The sequence below is a fragment of the Oryx dammah genome, unplaced genomic scaffold, assembly GCF_014754425.2.
Source record: "Oryx dammah isolate SB20612 unplaced genomic scaffold, SCBI_Odam_1.1 HiC_scaffold_7, whole genome shotgun sequence".
NCBI classification, from domain to species: domain Eukaryota; kingdom Metazoa; phylum Chordata; class Mammalia; order Artiodactyla; family Bovidae; genus Oryx; species Oryx dammah.
In genome coordinates, this window is record NW_024070191.1 from 35468785 (window position 1) to 35482628 (window position 13844).

General features: G+C 53.4%; 1 protein-coding gene across 7 annotated transcripts in view; it reads right to left on the reverse strand.

Moving 5' to 3' along the window:
• ANK1 (ankyrin 1) overlaps positions 1-8501 on the reverse strand; it is a 236340-nt gene extending 227839 nt beyond the window's left edge. For 2 of the 7 annotated variants that reach the window (XM_040242998.1, XM_040242997.1), the window contains exon 1: positions 8293-8488. In XM_040242998.1, coding sequence (XP_040098932.1) covers positions 8293-8418 — 126 coding nt within the window. In that variant the 5' untranslated portion in view covers positions 8419-8488. Of the gene's footprint in view, positions 1-8292 lie in introns of all 7 variants that reach the window. The other 5 variants (XM_040243003.1, XM_040243002.1, XM_040242999.1 and 2 more) reach the window with 4 other exon arrangements.
• Between the last annotated feature and the right edge of the window lie 5343 nt (positions 8502-13844).

Sequence of the window (13844 nt, forward strand, 5' to 3'; positions counted from 1 at the left end):
CTCTCCTCAGGGTGGCTCTGAGCCTGGCAACGTGGGGGAGCCGCCGGGGCCGTTTCTTTCTCTCCCCGCTCTTTCCTTGCGGGTCTCACCGTGAGCGTCTGGGGCTATCCCTTCCATCTCAGAACTGGGTTAGGCATCATGGCTCTGGCCAGTCCATAACTAAGTGCCTCCTTCCCTTCCCTCTCCTGGGATGCTTCCTCTGACTCCACCCTGACTTCTCCCAACTCTACTTTAAGGCTAGTCTATACCTTCTCATCTCTTGAGCCTGTTTCCTCTCTGACTGCACTGCTCTTCATGGGCACCTCTTAACCTACTGGACTTCTTAGGAACGGAAAATGAAACCACAGAGATTCAAGGGAGGGACTCAGGGCAGGAGTCTGGCCCTGCTGTTTCTGTTCCCACACATCCAAATTGAGGTCTTGGCAAGCATTACACTAGGGGCCCAGGACCTCACAGGTATCCAGAAGAAAGCAAAAGTCCCAGAGAGTTAGGGGGAATGGATGAAAACGGAGACACGTCTTCACCATAACTCCATGTAGAAGCATGTTATTAAATGATTATACAGAGAAGATGCCAGCTCTGTGGCAGGAAGTGTGGCGGGCGCATGCTCAGTCATATCCAACTCTTTGCAACCCCATGGACTGTAGCCCACCAGGCTCCTCCATCCACGGAATTTTCCAAGCAAGAATACTGGAGTGGGTTGCCATTTCCTTCTCCAGGGGATGTTCCCAGCCCAGGGATCGAACCCGCATCTCTTGCATCTCATGCACTGGCAGGACTCTTTACCACTTGTACCACCGGTAGGAAGGGAAATCTCTAAAACAGGCAGTAAAGCAAGAAAGGACCGTTCTGTGAGGCAGGTGAGATGGAAACAGAGCAGGCCGCCCCTGGGAGTCCCTCATAATCCGGCCCCTTGTCTTAACCCAAGGCCTTAACGGGGTCTTCACTATCCCACGGGCTGCTCCAGGGATGTTCAGAGGAGCCCGTGGACCCCACCACCCTCCTAGCATCCCGACGCCAGTGCTTCTGTCCTGAGCCCAGACCACGGGCCTCTGTTCTCAGCCTCCTCGGGTTACTTCCCACACTGGCAGCTTTCCCTCTAATGTGCAAATCCTTCCCGCGTAGGCAGGAAAAATCCCGGCATTCTGGCTCCCCTCCCAGCACCTGGTAGCCTTGAACACACGGAGGATATAACAAACGGGTAAGAAGGCAGCCTAGTGCAGAGGCCTGTGAACGAGTTTTGGACCCAGGCCCCAGCTCTGAGGTCACTGGCTGCCAGAGGATCCAGCGAGATGATGCCCATAGGACCCACAGCCTCTCATTACATACAGGCCCTCCTCAGATAAGCAAAGAAGGGTGTTTGCAGCTGTCATGGTCAAGGATGCCCTGAAATGGATAAAAAGGCATTAACTGACACTGCAAAAGTATTATCACCTTAGCAAAAACACAGGAAAATTTTCTTCTCAGGAAAGCATCTGGTCACATGGGCAGCAAAGGAGAAACAAAAGGTTTTTTTGGTTTCAAACTGGCTGGCCACTCAGTCTTTGCTTTATCCCTGAGGGTTCCTCATGCAAGTTCTCCTTTCCTGGAGGATGTGCTAGGCTTACACTCCTGAGATGCACAGGGTCTTCCCTGGAGGAGTCTAGTCTGCCCATAACAACACACGTTTCATTGTCTGTAATATTCCACACCCAAGATTTATCAGCCAGGGCTCTAACAGGGATGGTATTCTCAGAAAGTTCAGGAACCACGTTCATGTGCCTCTCTTGGCAAGCAGCTGTAATTGTCACCCAGGGCTTTAATAAAGCCCATCTCAAAGTTGTAGACTGCACCCATGGAGATAACTAAGCCCGCAATAATAAATCTTGTCAAAATAGGAAATTCATTTCTTTCCTGAAAATGAAATGGAGAAAATGATTTAAAGTGTCCTTTTTCTCATTTACCAGCACTGAAATAATAATGGGCTGGCCTTGCCAAGCCAATGTCAAGATTTCACGCCACCACTGGAAGTCAGGCCGGAGCTTTGGCTTTGAATTCATTAGAAAGAATAATTTAATTAACAAATGTTATTATGTTACTAACTGTAACCTCTTAAATAGACAAGAGTTTTAAAGTTTACAAAGTACACCTCCTTTATTCTCATTTCAATTTCACAGATGAGAAAACTGAGGCTCAAAGAAATTTGGTGGCCAATAGGTAGAGAACTGAAACCAGAATCCAGGTGCCTGACTCCCAGCCCAGCGCTCTGTACGAGGTAGATGTTTGAGCTGCTTTTCACGAACCAGGAATGGCGAGATGGAGCCAAGCAAAGCATATCTGCCTTTTCCAAAAACCAAAACACTGATGGCACCAGACTTTGCCTTAGTCAGAATAATTCAGGGAGGGGGAAAAGAAACCCCAGATTGACTTGGTTCCACCTCTATAGGGCCAACTCTTCAAACATCAAATAGAAAGACCAAGGGAAAAACTTCTGAACCAGTTAAGTGTAGCTCCTGAATCATTTCAAGCCATAAATATTTGTTGAGTGGTTATGTGCAAAGACTGGCTTTGGCTTCAAGGAGTTTATAATCTAGTAGAAGGGATAAAATAAGAACAAACGTCTCATACACACACACCCATGCGCGTGCACACACACACCCAGAACAAAGGCTGGGGCAACCCAGAATGCAGAGAGGGATGGAGGATTTAGGAAAGCCACTTCATGCGGAGAGCTGACTCACTGGGAAAGGCTCTGATGCTGGGAGGGACTGGGGGCAGGAGAAGGGGACGACCGAGGATGAGATGGCTGGATGGCATCACGGACTCGATGGACGTGAGTCTGAGGGAACTCCAGGAGTTGGTGATGGACAGGGAGGCCTGGCGTGCTGCGATTCATGGGGTCGCAAAGAGTCGGACACGACTGAGCGACTGAACTGAACTAAACTTGAAGAGTGATGGGCTTTGATGGTGAAGGAGGAAGGAATGGTTGACGGGTTCACCCTACGGAGACAAAGCCCGGGAATGAACCAACATACGTGAAAACTGCCTGGCACATGGAACCCACTCACTAAAACTTGCTTGTTTTTATGGAAAGATGGGAGGAAGAGTCCTTCAGTTCAGTTGTTCATTCGCTCAGTTGTGTCTGACTTGACTGAACTGAACTGAAGAACTCTTTCCCCCTTCTTTCCCAAAAAAACAAGCAAGTCCTTAGACTGAGGTGAAAATATAAACTTTGTCATATTGAGAGGAGATAAGCAGAACTAGCAAGCAAGAGAAGGGTCCCAGGGTTGGCTCCTGGTCCCCTCGGCAAAAGGTCCCTTGCTCCAGGTTCTGAATTTCAGCTGCTGCTCCACCTACTCTGAGCAGCGGCTATGATGTGCCAACCACACGCTGCCAGATACAACTAAGGGTCTAACACCTTCTTTGCGCATAAGACCCTGCTCTCTGGGTCTAGCAGATGGTTGAGGGTGACGTCAGGTAGCCCCCAGGGAACGGCCCCACTAAAACTGCCCCTGCAGCAGGGAGGGAGGACTGGATTGGGAGATGGCCAGAGAGTGAGTTGGGAAAGTTTTCGCATCTTCAGCCAGTGCCAGCGCCTCCCAGCACTCCAGAGAGGAGCAAGGCCACGTCCCTGTATTGAGGCTCCCTGGTACTAAAATAAGAGACACCAAGGTGGCAGTTACCCAAGTCGTGGTACATTTTAAAGGCTCAAAACTAAATAAATTAGTGCATTTAATAGTGAACATGCAGTCATGATGCTTTCCAAAAGCCAAATGGAGATTTCATATACACATATCAAGGCATACTGCGACATACACTACTGCGGTGATTTCATGGCAGGACCTTGGTTTAAGGATGTGTGAGGAACATGCTTCTTTCTGATCCTGTGCGTTCTTCTTGGGTTGAATGTATAGATTCACTTGAAGGTACCAGCAGAAGTTTACATCCGGGACCCTTTACAAATGGGAAATGTGGGTTCACAGGACCCTCCTGCCTAATTTCCTGTCCTTCATCCCATTCTTATTCACCCACGCCTCCCTGCCTCATCCCATCCTCTTCCTGGGAATAAGCCCTCGCCACCCCACAGGGCCGAAAGTCTCCCACAGGTCCCCCTAAATCTCCCTGTGATTCCAATCACTGGATCAATGGAAGACATCTCTGCAGTCCAGAAGCAGGGCCTCATCCGCTGCGTGAGGAAGGCCCGGGGCCCCGGAGGATGCTGCGGAGGCTGGCAGGGCTGACAACACTGTCTGCACAGCTAAGCAGAGATGGCGACTTTCTGCTCCCGGGCTTCCGTTTCTTCCTTTCTGTATCCTCACCTGGGCTCCTCAGGGCCCTGTGCAAACGCTGCTGTTCCAAATGGCTAAACTCACTTGTCATTTAGTGCAGCAGGGACCCTGCAAGGAACTAACTGCAGGCTCGGTGGTGGAAGTCACTGCACCAAAAAATTAGATGGTTCCACTGCCTGCCTACAAGGCTCTGGTGGTTTGCAAAGTGATCAGGAATGAAAGAAAAGTCGGGCTTTCTTTAGGTGCCCCCTAGACAGTCAAGAGCACACTGCTCACCTAACACGAGCGAAGACCAAGAACCACCTGGGTGAACAGAGACAGATATAAGACCCCACCTGTTTGCCCACCCATCCCCACCCCCACATTCATGGCATGCCTGCTGGCTATCAGACAGACAGCTGTGAACAGGGCCTGGTCCCCTCCTTCACCAACATCAGAGGATGAAGGAGAGGGACAGAATAAGAGACGAGGAGAAAGCTCAGTAAATGCCACCCGGGGCACTTACAGGTGCTGCAGGCTGAGGGTCTCCCCTTAAAGTAGGGCTGAGATTCCAGCCCCCTTCTCTGTCTGCCTCCCTCCCTCTTCCCACTTCCCCCACCCCTTTCTTGAATTCTGCCTCACCTCACCTTCGTCTCCAAACTCCTCATCCTCGTCTCCCAACCTCAAGCTCCAAGAAGGCAGAAAAAGCATACATATCCTTATGCCCAAGGCTTCTTCAGCCCTAGAAAGCTGCCGTTCTTAATGCAAATGCCTGCTTAACACATGCCCTGCAATTTATTTACTTCCATCCCCATCTTCAGATGCAGGGGACTTATCAAGTCAGCATCATAAATACTGGATCTTTTTTTTTTTTTTTCCAAAAAGCTGCAGCTCCAACAGCAGGCATCTGATGAGGACGTATGCTGCACAAGCCGAGAACTGAATGAAGCCCCAGAAGAATGCAGGCCTTTTTCCAGCTACAGAGTCTGAGCTCAATTCCCTGCGTCGAGGTGGTTTCTATCTGTGTCAGCACGTCACAACAGCAGCCTCCAGGCCCGCTGCACAGCACCCCTCAGCCAGCGCCTTCCCACACAATACCAGCAACTGTAAAAGCTGCAACCACCACTGAAGTTACAACCGTGATGATTTCTACAAACGGGGAGCGCTGCGGTTCTGCTCCGTCAGACCCTGATAAGTAGGTTACCCGTGGGACAAACGCCTTCCCTTTCCGTAAATCCAGAATGCCCTTGCTGAGCTCCGCGCTCCCCTGAATTACCAGTTCACTGGCATCAAACGACTATCTGCATGTGTGAATTCTTTCTTCGTGCTGAGATGAGGGTGGTTCCACAGCCTCCCCGAGTCTGGGGTGACCAGGGTAGAGTCCTCAGCTGCTCAGTCTTAACATACTTCGCCTCAAACCATGACTTCGTTGGTGAAAAATGGGTCTAACGAAGACCTTACCTTATGTGAACCCTCCCTTGGGCCCCCACCCCCACCTCGGCCATCTGCTCAACCAGCTCCTGCACGCGCGTCCTCAGCCCTCTCCAGCCAGCCTTTCTGCACTGCTGTGCCTCCCCTCACCTTTCCCCAAGGGCCTGCCACCTTCTTGCGACTTTGCCTTTTGCTATAAATTTTAACTTGGCTCTCTGAAATGGCTCGCAAGACCAGGCTGATGGCAAAAAAAACTCACTAGCATTATAAAACACAAATACAGCACCCCAACACCTCATCTCGTACCTTAGTGCCCCTCTAGCCCAAAAATCCCTTGAAGAGTTTACAGCATCACTATCACTTTGAATTCAGGTTTCCTTATTATTGCTGTATCCCTCCTAGCACCCAGGATACTGCGTAAAATAATGAAAATCTGTGTGGAAGATTTTCAAATGCTTACTGACGCAGTATGCTGTGACCAGCTAGTAAAACAAAATAACCCAACTGGTTGAGCGGGGCGGGATGGGGAGGGAAGTGCGGAATATGTTATCAGCTAGACTTGACATGGAGATTAAGTTGACCAAGAATGTCCAGATTAAGAAACAAAAATATTGGACTTGCTACTTTTCTAGGTGTGTCTTGCAGGCAGTTGGGATTCAGAGTTATACTGAAGGGAGTTACAGTGAATGGGAAGAATTCTCAGAAGAGGGGAAAGGGAGACTTTTGTTTTGACTCTGGCTCACTCTCTCTCTCTCTCTCTCTATATATATATATATATATATATATATCTGGTCTCAGGAGCATCAAGGAAGAGGCTGGGGAGCAAAAAGTGGGATAAAAACATTGAGTGAGCAGTTTGGGAGAGGATGGGCTTGGCTCCTAAAGAACGAGGCAGGGATGGAAATAGAGAACATGCCTTCCTAAGGAGAAGTTTACATTCATGCCAAGAAAGTGGGTGAGCACTGTCAGATATAACCAGACTTCCCCCCGGCCTGACTCACAAGATGGGCTCTGGGCTCCAGTATTTCAGACCCAGCAGAAGGGCCTGATGGAGCGTTCTAAGTGGCACCAACCCAAACTCCCGCTCCCCGTCAGTTTAGAGAAAGCTTCTTTTTAGGTCCTGCTAAAGTGGTGGTGCCTTGGTGCAACTACAATTTACACATGAGACGGCAATCCCTTAGGGGGGAGGAAGACTGCCTTTGGAAGGGGTATAGGAAAGCCTAGCGCACTGGCCACTTGGGGTGCAATCAGAGAATGTCTTTGCTCCTGGATTTCATCTCGAGGAACTGGCTGGATGTGAGTCTCGCTGGCTGGCTGGTACGTGGAGGAGAAGGACCCACAGGCAGCCTGTCCCCACACTGCTCTCAACCACAGGCTTCAAACTTCTTTCTCAGAGGGAGCCAATTTCAAGGAAAAAAAAAAAAAAAAGTTTCCTTCTCAACCAAGACTAGCGTCTCAGACCTGGAACCCCGAGGGCCACATTCCCAGGCAACGGGCTCAGAGGCCATGCCCCACCTCGCCGTCCGCAGGTTAAAATGGCTCTGCTGGAGCTGAAGTTCGGCCTGTCTCCAACCCAAAGAACCGCATCCATAGGCGCCTGGCTTCCTCCATGGGGGGGTCCAAAACACCCGACTGGAGCCCTCGCCCAGTCAACTGACTCCCTCCCTTCACAAGTGAAGGTGTTTCTCACCAAAGGTGTTTTTATTAAAAGGTGCTTTGAGTTGGGGGTAGGAAGGCCCCAGACCCAGAGTGTTAAACAGACAGCAATTGCCCTAAGGGGTCTGGGTCTTTGTGGGGGCTGTCTTGTCACTACCAGCCCCTGCCCCCACCACCAACCGACTCCTACACAGAAAGACCTGTTCTCTGACCAGGCCCCTGGGTCAGGCTGGACAGCACCCGGGGCCGGTTTCCAAAGGGAAATTCCTTTGGTCATCCGCTACTCATCTTGAGTGACCCGAACTGGAGACGGTGCCAAATGCCCACCCGTGCCCCGCCTCCACCAGGCTAAGCAGTTCTGCCCCGGGGCCCCCCAGGGTCAGTCAAGGTGCTTCCCGGGGTTCAAGGAAGGTGGGGGAAAGGCAGAGGCCCCACCATTCAGAGACCTAGGAGGGAGGCTCTCCGCGCCTCCGAGAGTGGGTCACCGGGGAGGTGGCGGGCAGAGCGGTCTCCGGAGCCCGGGGCCGCATTTCCCAAAGCGGCTTCCTTGGAAAGCCCCGGAGTGACGGCGAGCAGCCCCCAACCCCTCTCCGACCACCGGGGGCGGGGGGGGCGGGGGTACGTAAAAGTTCCTCCCGGCGGCGCCGGGCCCGCGGCGTCTGTCCAAGGTGCTGAAAGGTCTCCGCGGGCGGCGGGCTCCTGCGCGCCCTCAGCCTCCGGGCCGCCCGCTCTGCCCTTCCAGCCCCTTGCCCGGTCCTCCTCCGGCCCCTGCGAAGCCCCCTCCCTCCACCGCTCCTGCCCCGCGCGCCCTGCGCTCGGCAACATCGCCTCGACCGGCAGCGGGGCCCCGCGTCCCCCTGTCTCTCCGGGCTCCGCCGCGCCCCTTCCCCCAGCGGCCACCTCCGGGCGCCTCTGCCTCCCGGCTTGCCGCCCCCCCCCCCAACCCGCCACCCCTTACCTTCTTCTTTCGGTCACGGGAGCGGTTCCTCCGCTTCCTGTTGGATTCCTCCTTCTCCTTCTGCTCCTGGAGGGCCTGAGCCTCGATGTCTTTGATTTTCTTCAGCTGTTTGGCCGCTTGAGCCATGGCCGGTCACCGTGCTCCGCTGGGTCCCCGCCTCCCGGGCCCTTCGCACTTGGCGATCCAGGTGGCGACACCCTCCCGGGGAGGAAAAACGGAGTCTGCCCTCCGCGGTGTGTGTGTGGGGGGGGGTGTGGGGGGGTCCGGGGCAGCGGGGGGCGCTGCCCTCCCCGCGGCGGGAGGCTGCGGCCGGGTCGGCGGGGACGCGGCCGCAAGAGGCGCTGAGGGCGAGGAGCGCGGCGGCTGCCCGGCGGCCCCCGGATGGCGCCTCCCGCCGCGGCCGGAGCTCCTGGCGGGCGCCCGGGACGGGCTCTGGGCTCTGCCCCACCGCCTCCCTCCTCCCCTCCCTCCGGCCCCCTCCCTCTCCTGCGGCGGCGGCGGCGGCGGCGGCGGCGGCGCGGGGGGCGGGGGCGGGGAGGTGGCTCGTACTGCGGCGAGCGCCGGGCGGCGGGCCGCGGGGAGGGGGCGGACCCCAGCAGTTAACGCAGGAGGGCGCGAGGGCAGCTGGCAGCCGGGCTGCCCCGCCGGCCCGACGAGGCTCGGCGCGCGCGGCGCCCGCGCTGGCGCATTGCGAGCGCCCGGCTGCAGGCGCGCGGGCCGGCCCGGCTCCGCCACTGCAGTGCCGCCGCCGCCAGACGCACGGGCCCCCGCGCCGTCGGGTCGCGGGGAACAAAGCGGCCGCGCCGCCCGGAGCTGCCGGAGGGCCCCGCCGCAACGAGCCGGGGGACGCGGGGGAGGCTGCCCCGCTGACCAGCGCGCCTGGAAGCGGCGGCGGAAGCGACCGCATCGCGGGGCGCGGAGGCCAGGCCCGCGTGGCCCGGGCGGGGGTCGGGGGCGCGGCGGTTCCAGGCCTGGAGCGCCCCCGGGCGGCGGCCGAGGGGGCCGGGACGCACCCCACCCCACCCGAGCCCGCCTGGCCTTCCGCCCCGGGCGCCCGCGGAGGGGCACGGTGCCCAGGCTCCCCGGAAGCGCCGGTTCCCCCAGCCGTTCGCCTAGAGCTTGATTTGCCCGGCCAGACCATGTGGGCCTTTCATTTGCATATTTACCAATTACAGATAGGAAACGCGTCCGAGATCAAGTTTGCCTTTAGTTGTCTCTTGAGAGGAGTGGATCTAGGTGTCGGCTCCGGGGAACCCCCCCTGCCCCCATTCCTGGCATCTCACACCCCCTGCTGCGCGTGGGTGTGCGGCTGCACGAGCCACACCCCTGGTCGTGTGGGTCACCGGCCACAGACCCATGCTGCGGAGGGGAAGGGGCCTTTGGCTCATCCCCCAGCTCCCTGCATGACCCAGTGCCAGCCACCGTCCCTCAGTCTGGGGCCTTTCCCAAGCCCCTTCTAGCCCGGCCAGTGGGAGGGAGCTCTTGGTCCACGTAGAGCTAAAGAGGAATTGGTTGAGGACGGTATTTCAGAATTAGTGAAAAGTTTTGATCAAACAATCTGTTTCTTTCCACGCTCCAAAACTGAGGGCTTGAAGCAGGTTAACCAGCCGGACTAGAGCCTGGAAGTGAGCATTCAATCTCCATGTCCCTGGCAACCGTCTCCACCCAGCTGCTTGCCTGTAGCTTAGATGCTGTCTGAAATCTTGCTTTGAACATCCTTCTTTCCCAGGACTGGGTCCTAGACCCCTCTCCCTTTCTCACCCTGGATCAGCGTTGTTCAAGCAAAACATGATGGGAGCCACTAATCCCAGTCCCACAAGTAATTCATTTTTTCAAGTACCATATTTTTCTTTTAAGTTCAAAGAAATTGGTACAATTCATTTTAATAATATATTTTATTCAATTCACTATATCCAAAATATTATCATTTCAACATGCAACCGATATAAAAGTATCAGTAAGATAGTTCACATTGTTTTATACTGTTGTTGTTGTTTAGCCGCTAAGTCGCATCCAACTCTTGGGACCCCATGGACTGTAGCCCACCAGGCTTCTCTGTCCACGGGATTCCCCAGGCAAGAACACTGGAGTGGGTTGCCATTTCCTTCTCCAGAGGATGTTCTTGACCCAGGGTTCAAACCCATGTCTCCTGCATTGGCAGGTGGATTTTTTACGGCTGAGCCATGAGGGAATGCTGTTTTTATTAGTATAGTAAATGCCAAAATTCAAATAAATTCAAAATTCAGTGGGTACTTTATACTCAGCACATCTAAATTCAGAGAAGGCACGTTTTAGTCATGTAAGAGCTGCAGGTGACTCTAGACTGTCTTCCCAGAGCAGCACCCCTATGCCCCTGGCTGTAATTACCCTGCCAACAAGCACATATTTTATCTCCAGCCCAGACCTCTCCTCCGAATGCCAGTTCCACACACCGGTGCCCCACCCCTGTCCTCCTTCCATCTTCCCTGCATCCCCTCGGTCACCCACAACCCATCCCGAACACTGCAGTCACATGAATCTTCAGAAAACACCGATCTGATGGTTGTCACATCTCAGCTCAGCATCTTTCTTTTGCTCTGGGGATGAAGAAAATCTTTGATGAGGCTCTGAAGGATCAGACGCTTCCTGCCACCGACTGGTCTTTCCTCAGACTGGCGCTAGTACCCCGGGCTCCAGCCTCCGCAGCCTTTGAAGGGGTCAGTGCTGTCCCTCCGTGGGGACTTGGACCTCACTGCCCTCTGCTCAGACTGCTCTGCCTGACCACCCACCCCACCCCACCATCCCCAGGCTGCCTCAGTCCAGCTCATCATCAGACATCAAGGTGGTTTTCACTTCTTCAAGGAAGCCTTTCTGGAGGCCCTGCCGACTCTTACCTTCCCCACTGTGCCTCCTGCAGAGGACCTGCTGTGGTACAACTGCACACGCGTGTGACTGTTTCCTCCGATGCCCATCTTCCCCACTAGATGTTAAGGTCCATCAGGAAAGGAACGCTGTTTTGCCCACCCTTGTATTGTCAGCTCCTTGCAGGCCAGGCACACCATAGTGACTCAATAAACGTGTGTTGAAGAAATCAACAAGTCTACTCTATCTGGCTCAAGGAAGACAGGCTATTGCATTTTATTGCATTTCACTTTCCTGCACTTCCCAGATACAACATTTTTTGCAAAATGAAATGTTGTGGAATGTGTGTGGGTTGGGAAAGAATTTCCAGACATGAGGCAGAATGAAAAGAAGAATAAAGTTTATGAGAGTGGAGAGGGGAGAGTGGCTGCCAGCACAGCGGGCTGGCTTCCCGATGGTCAGGGAGAGCCGACGCTGAACAGGGGTCCTTGATTCATTTTTATACCCTGGGTGTAAAGAGCGGGATAGGGGTCTTGCGGGTCATTTGCTGATTGGATGAGGCAGGTAAATTGGGTCGGGGGGAAGAGTAAGGCAAATACCTTGTTCCTATATGGGGAAGGAGGGGAAACAGGTTATACTGGTCAGGAAGACCTGAATTCATTAATAGTTACAACATTGGGGATGGAAGGGAAGGTGGATAAGGGTCTGGTTTTTCCGTTCCTGCATTCCAAGACCCTCCTTGGTTTCATCTGCTCTTTCGTCCTTGGGTCACAGCATGAAAGTTTGTGGCCACCCTGCATTGTCAGATGCTGCTTAGCACTTTGTAGCCATAAAGTGTTTTTTAATTAAGGCAGGCACGGTTTTAATGATGTCATGCTTTTGCACACTTAACAGACCACAGTGGAGTGTACCCATCATTTTATTTGTGCTGGGAAACCAGACAATTCGGATGACTCACTTTTTGCCATACTTGCTTTACCATGGTGGTCTGGAACAGAACCTGCAGGATCTCTGCGACAATAAAATGAGCTGACCCTCACTCAGCCCTCCGCTGCACTGGATGTTAGCGTCATTTTTCAGATGGGGGCACTGGACACAGAGGAGTATACCAATTCACTCAAGGTCACACAGCTAGTCAACAATGGAGCCACAATTTGAACCTAAGCAGTCTGGTTCCATAGTGCATATTCTTAACCATCACGTTGCACTAAATCACTCAATTTGCTTATCTATATATAGACAGAGACACTGATAATACCTCCCTTAAAGGGTGGTCAGGAGGTCCAGGGAGAAACCATTCAGTAAACAGAAAGTGCTGCAGTGAGCTTCATTTCTTAAGGCAATGAGTCGGACAAATTGGTGTCTAAGGTCGTTTTTAGCTCTGGAATCCTGATTTCTCTATATCTAGATCTTTACAGGAACCTTTCAAAGACCAAAAACAAAACAAACAAAAACCCCTGAGGCGCAAAGGGGAAACGCTGATCAACAGTGGGAGGTGGGTACAAAAATCCTGCCTCGGTTCCCCCAAATACCCTCTGGATGGCCCTAGATTTCCAAAACCTCAGTGAGGGCAAGACGGAAATCTGGTCCACAGCTGGGGGTCACTTATAAGATTGTTCCCTTGGATCTTAGGTACTGAGAAGGCTGCAAAATGAGAAGGAAAAGATGCTATTGAGCCGTCTGAAGGTATTTGTTCCAACAGGGTGACCTGGACGTGGGCATTCTAGCTGAGTCCCATCAGCAGATGAAGAGATGGGAGAAAAGGGCAACATCAGCTATCTTGGCCTCTGGAGGGGTTCCTTCGTCCTGGTCAGAGGACAGTGTTGGTCCTCTGTGTACCACCTTTGTGGCTCCAGGCATTGGTTTTGTGGAAGACAAGTTTTCCATGGGCCAGGTATGGTGGTGGGGGGCGGGAGGGGGTTGTTTTGGGATGATCCAAGTGTATTACATTTATTGTGCACTTTATTTCAATTATGGTTACATCAGCTCCAGCTCAGATCACCAGGCATTAGATCCCAGAGGTTGGGGACCCCTGATCTAGGGGGTTCAGAGGATAGCCCTTCTAGACACTCTCCATGTCAATGCTGCTGCTGCTAAGTCGCATCAGTCGTGTCCAACTCTGTGCGACCCCATAGATGGCAGCCCACCAGGCTCCGCCGTCCTTGGGATTCTCCAGGCAAGAGTACTGGAGTGGGGTGCCATTGCCTTCTCTGCCCCATGTCAATAGATGATAGTAAAAGGAATCACATTTATTAATTGTGCCCAAAGCACTGATACGCATTGTGCACCATGTATTTCCTTTGACAAGAGTCTTCTTATCTCTGCTTCTCACAGGAGGAAACAGGCCAGGTGGTGGTGGTTCAGTGGCACAATCATCTCTGACTCTTTTGTGACCCTAAGGCCTCCAGGCTCCTCTGTCCATGGGATTCTCCAGGCAAGAATACTGGCGTGGGTTGCCATTTCCTTCTCCAGGGGATCTTCCCGACCCAGGGATTGAATTTGGATCTCCTGGATTGCAGGCGGATTCTTTACCACGTGTGTTGACCTAAATTCCCTGAGGCCATACATGTAATACTCAGAGTCAGAATTCAGACCCAAGCTCCCTAACTCCCAGGCTGACCTAAAGCGAACCAGCAGATGACTGGTTGGGCAGGTGACTCAGCAGGCCCCACGGTGCGGAAGAAACAGCAATGACCTGAGTTGTGCCTGTC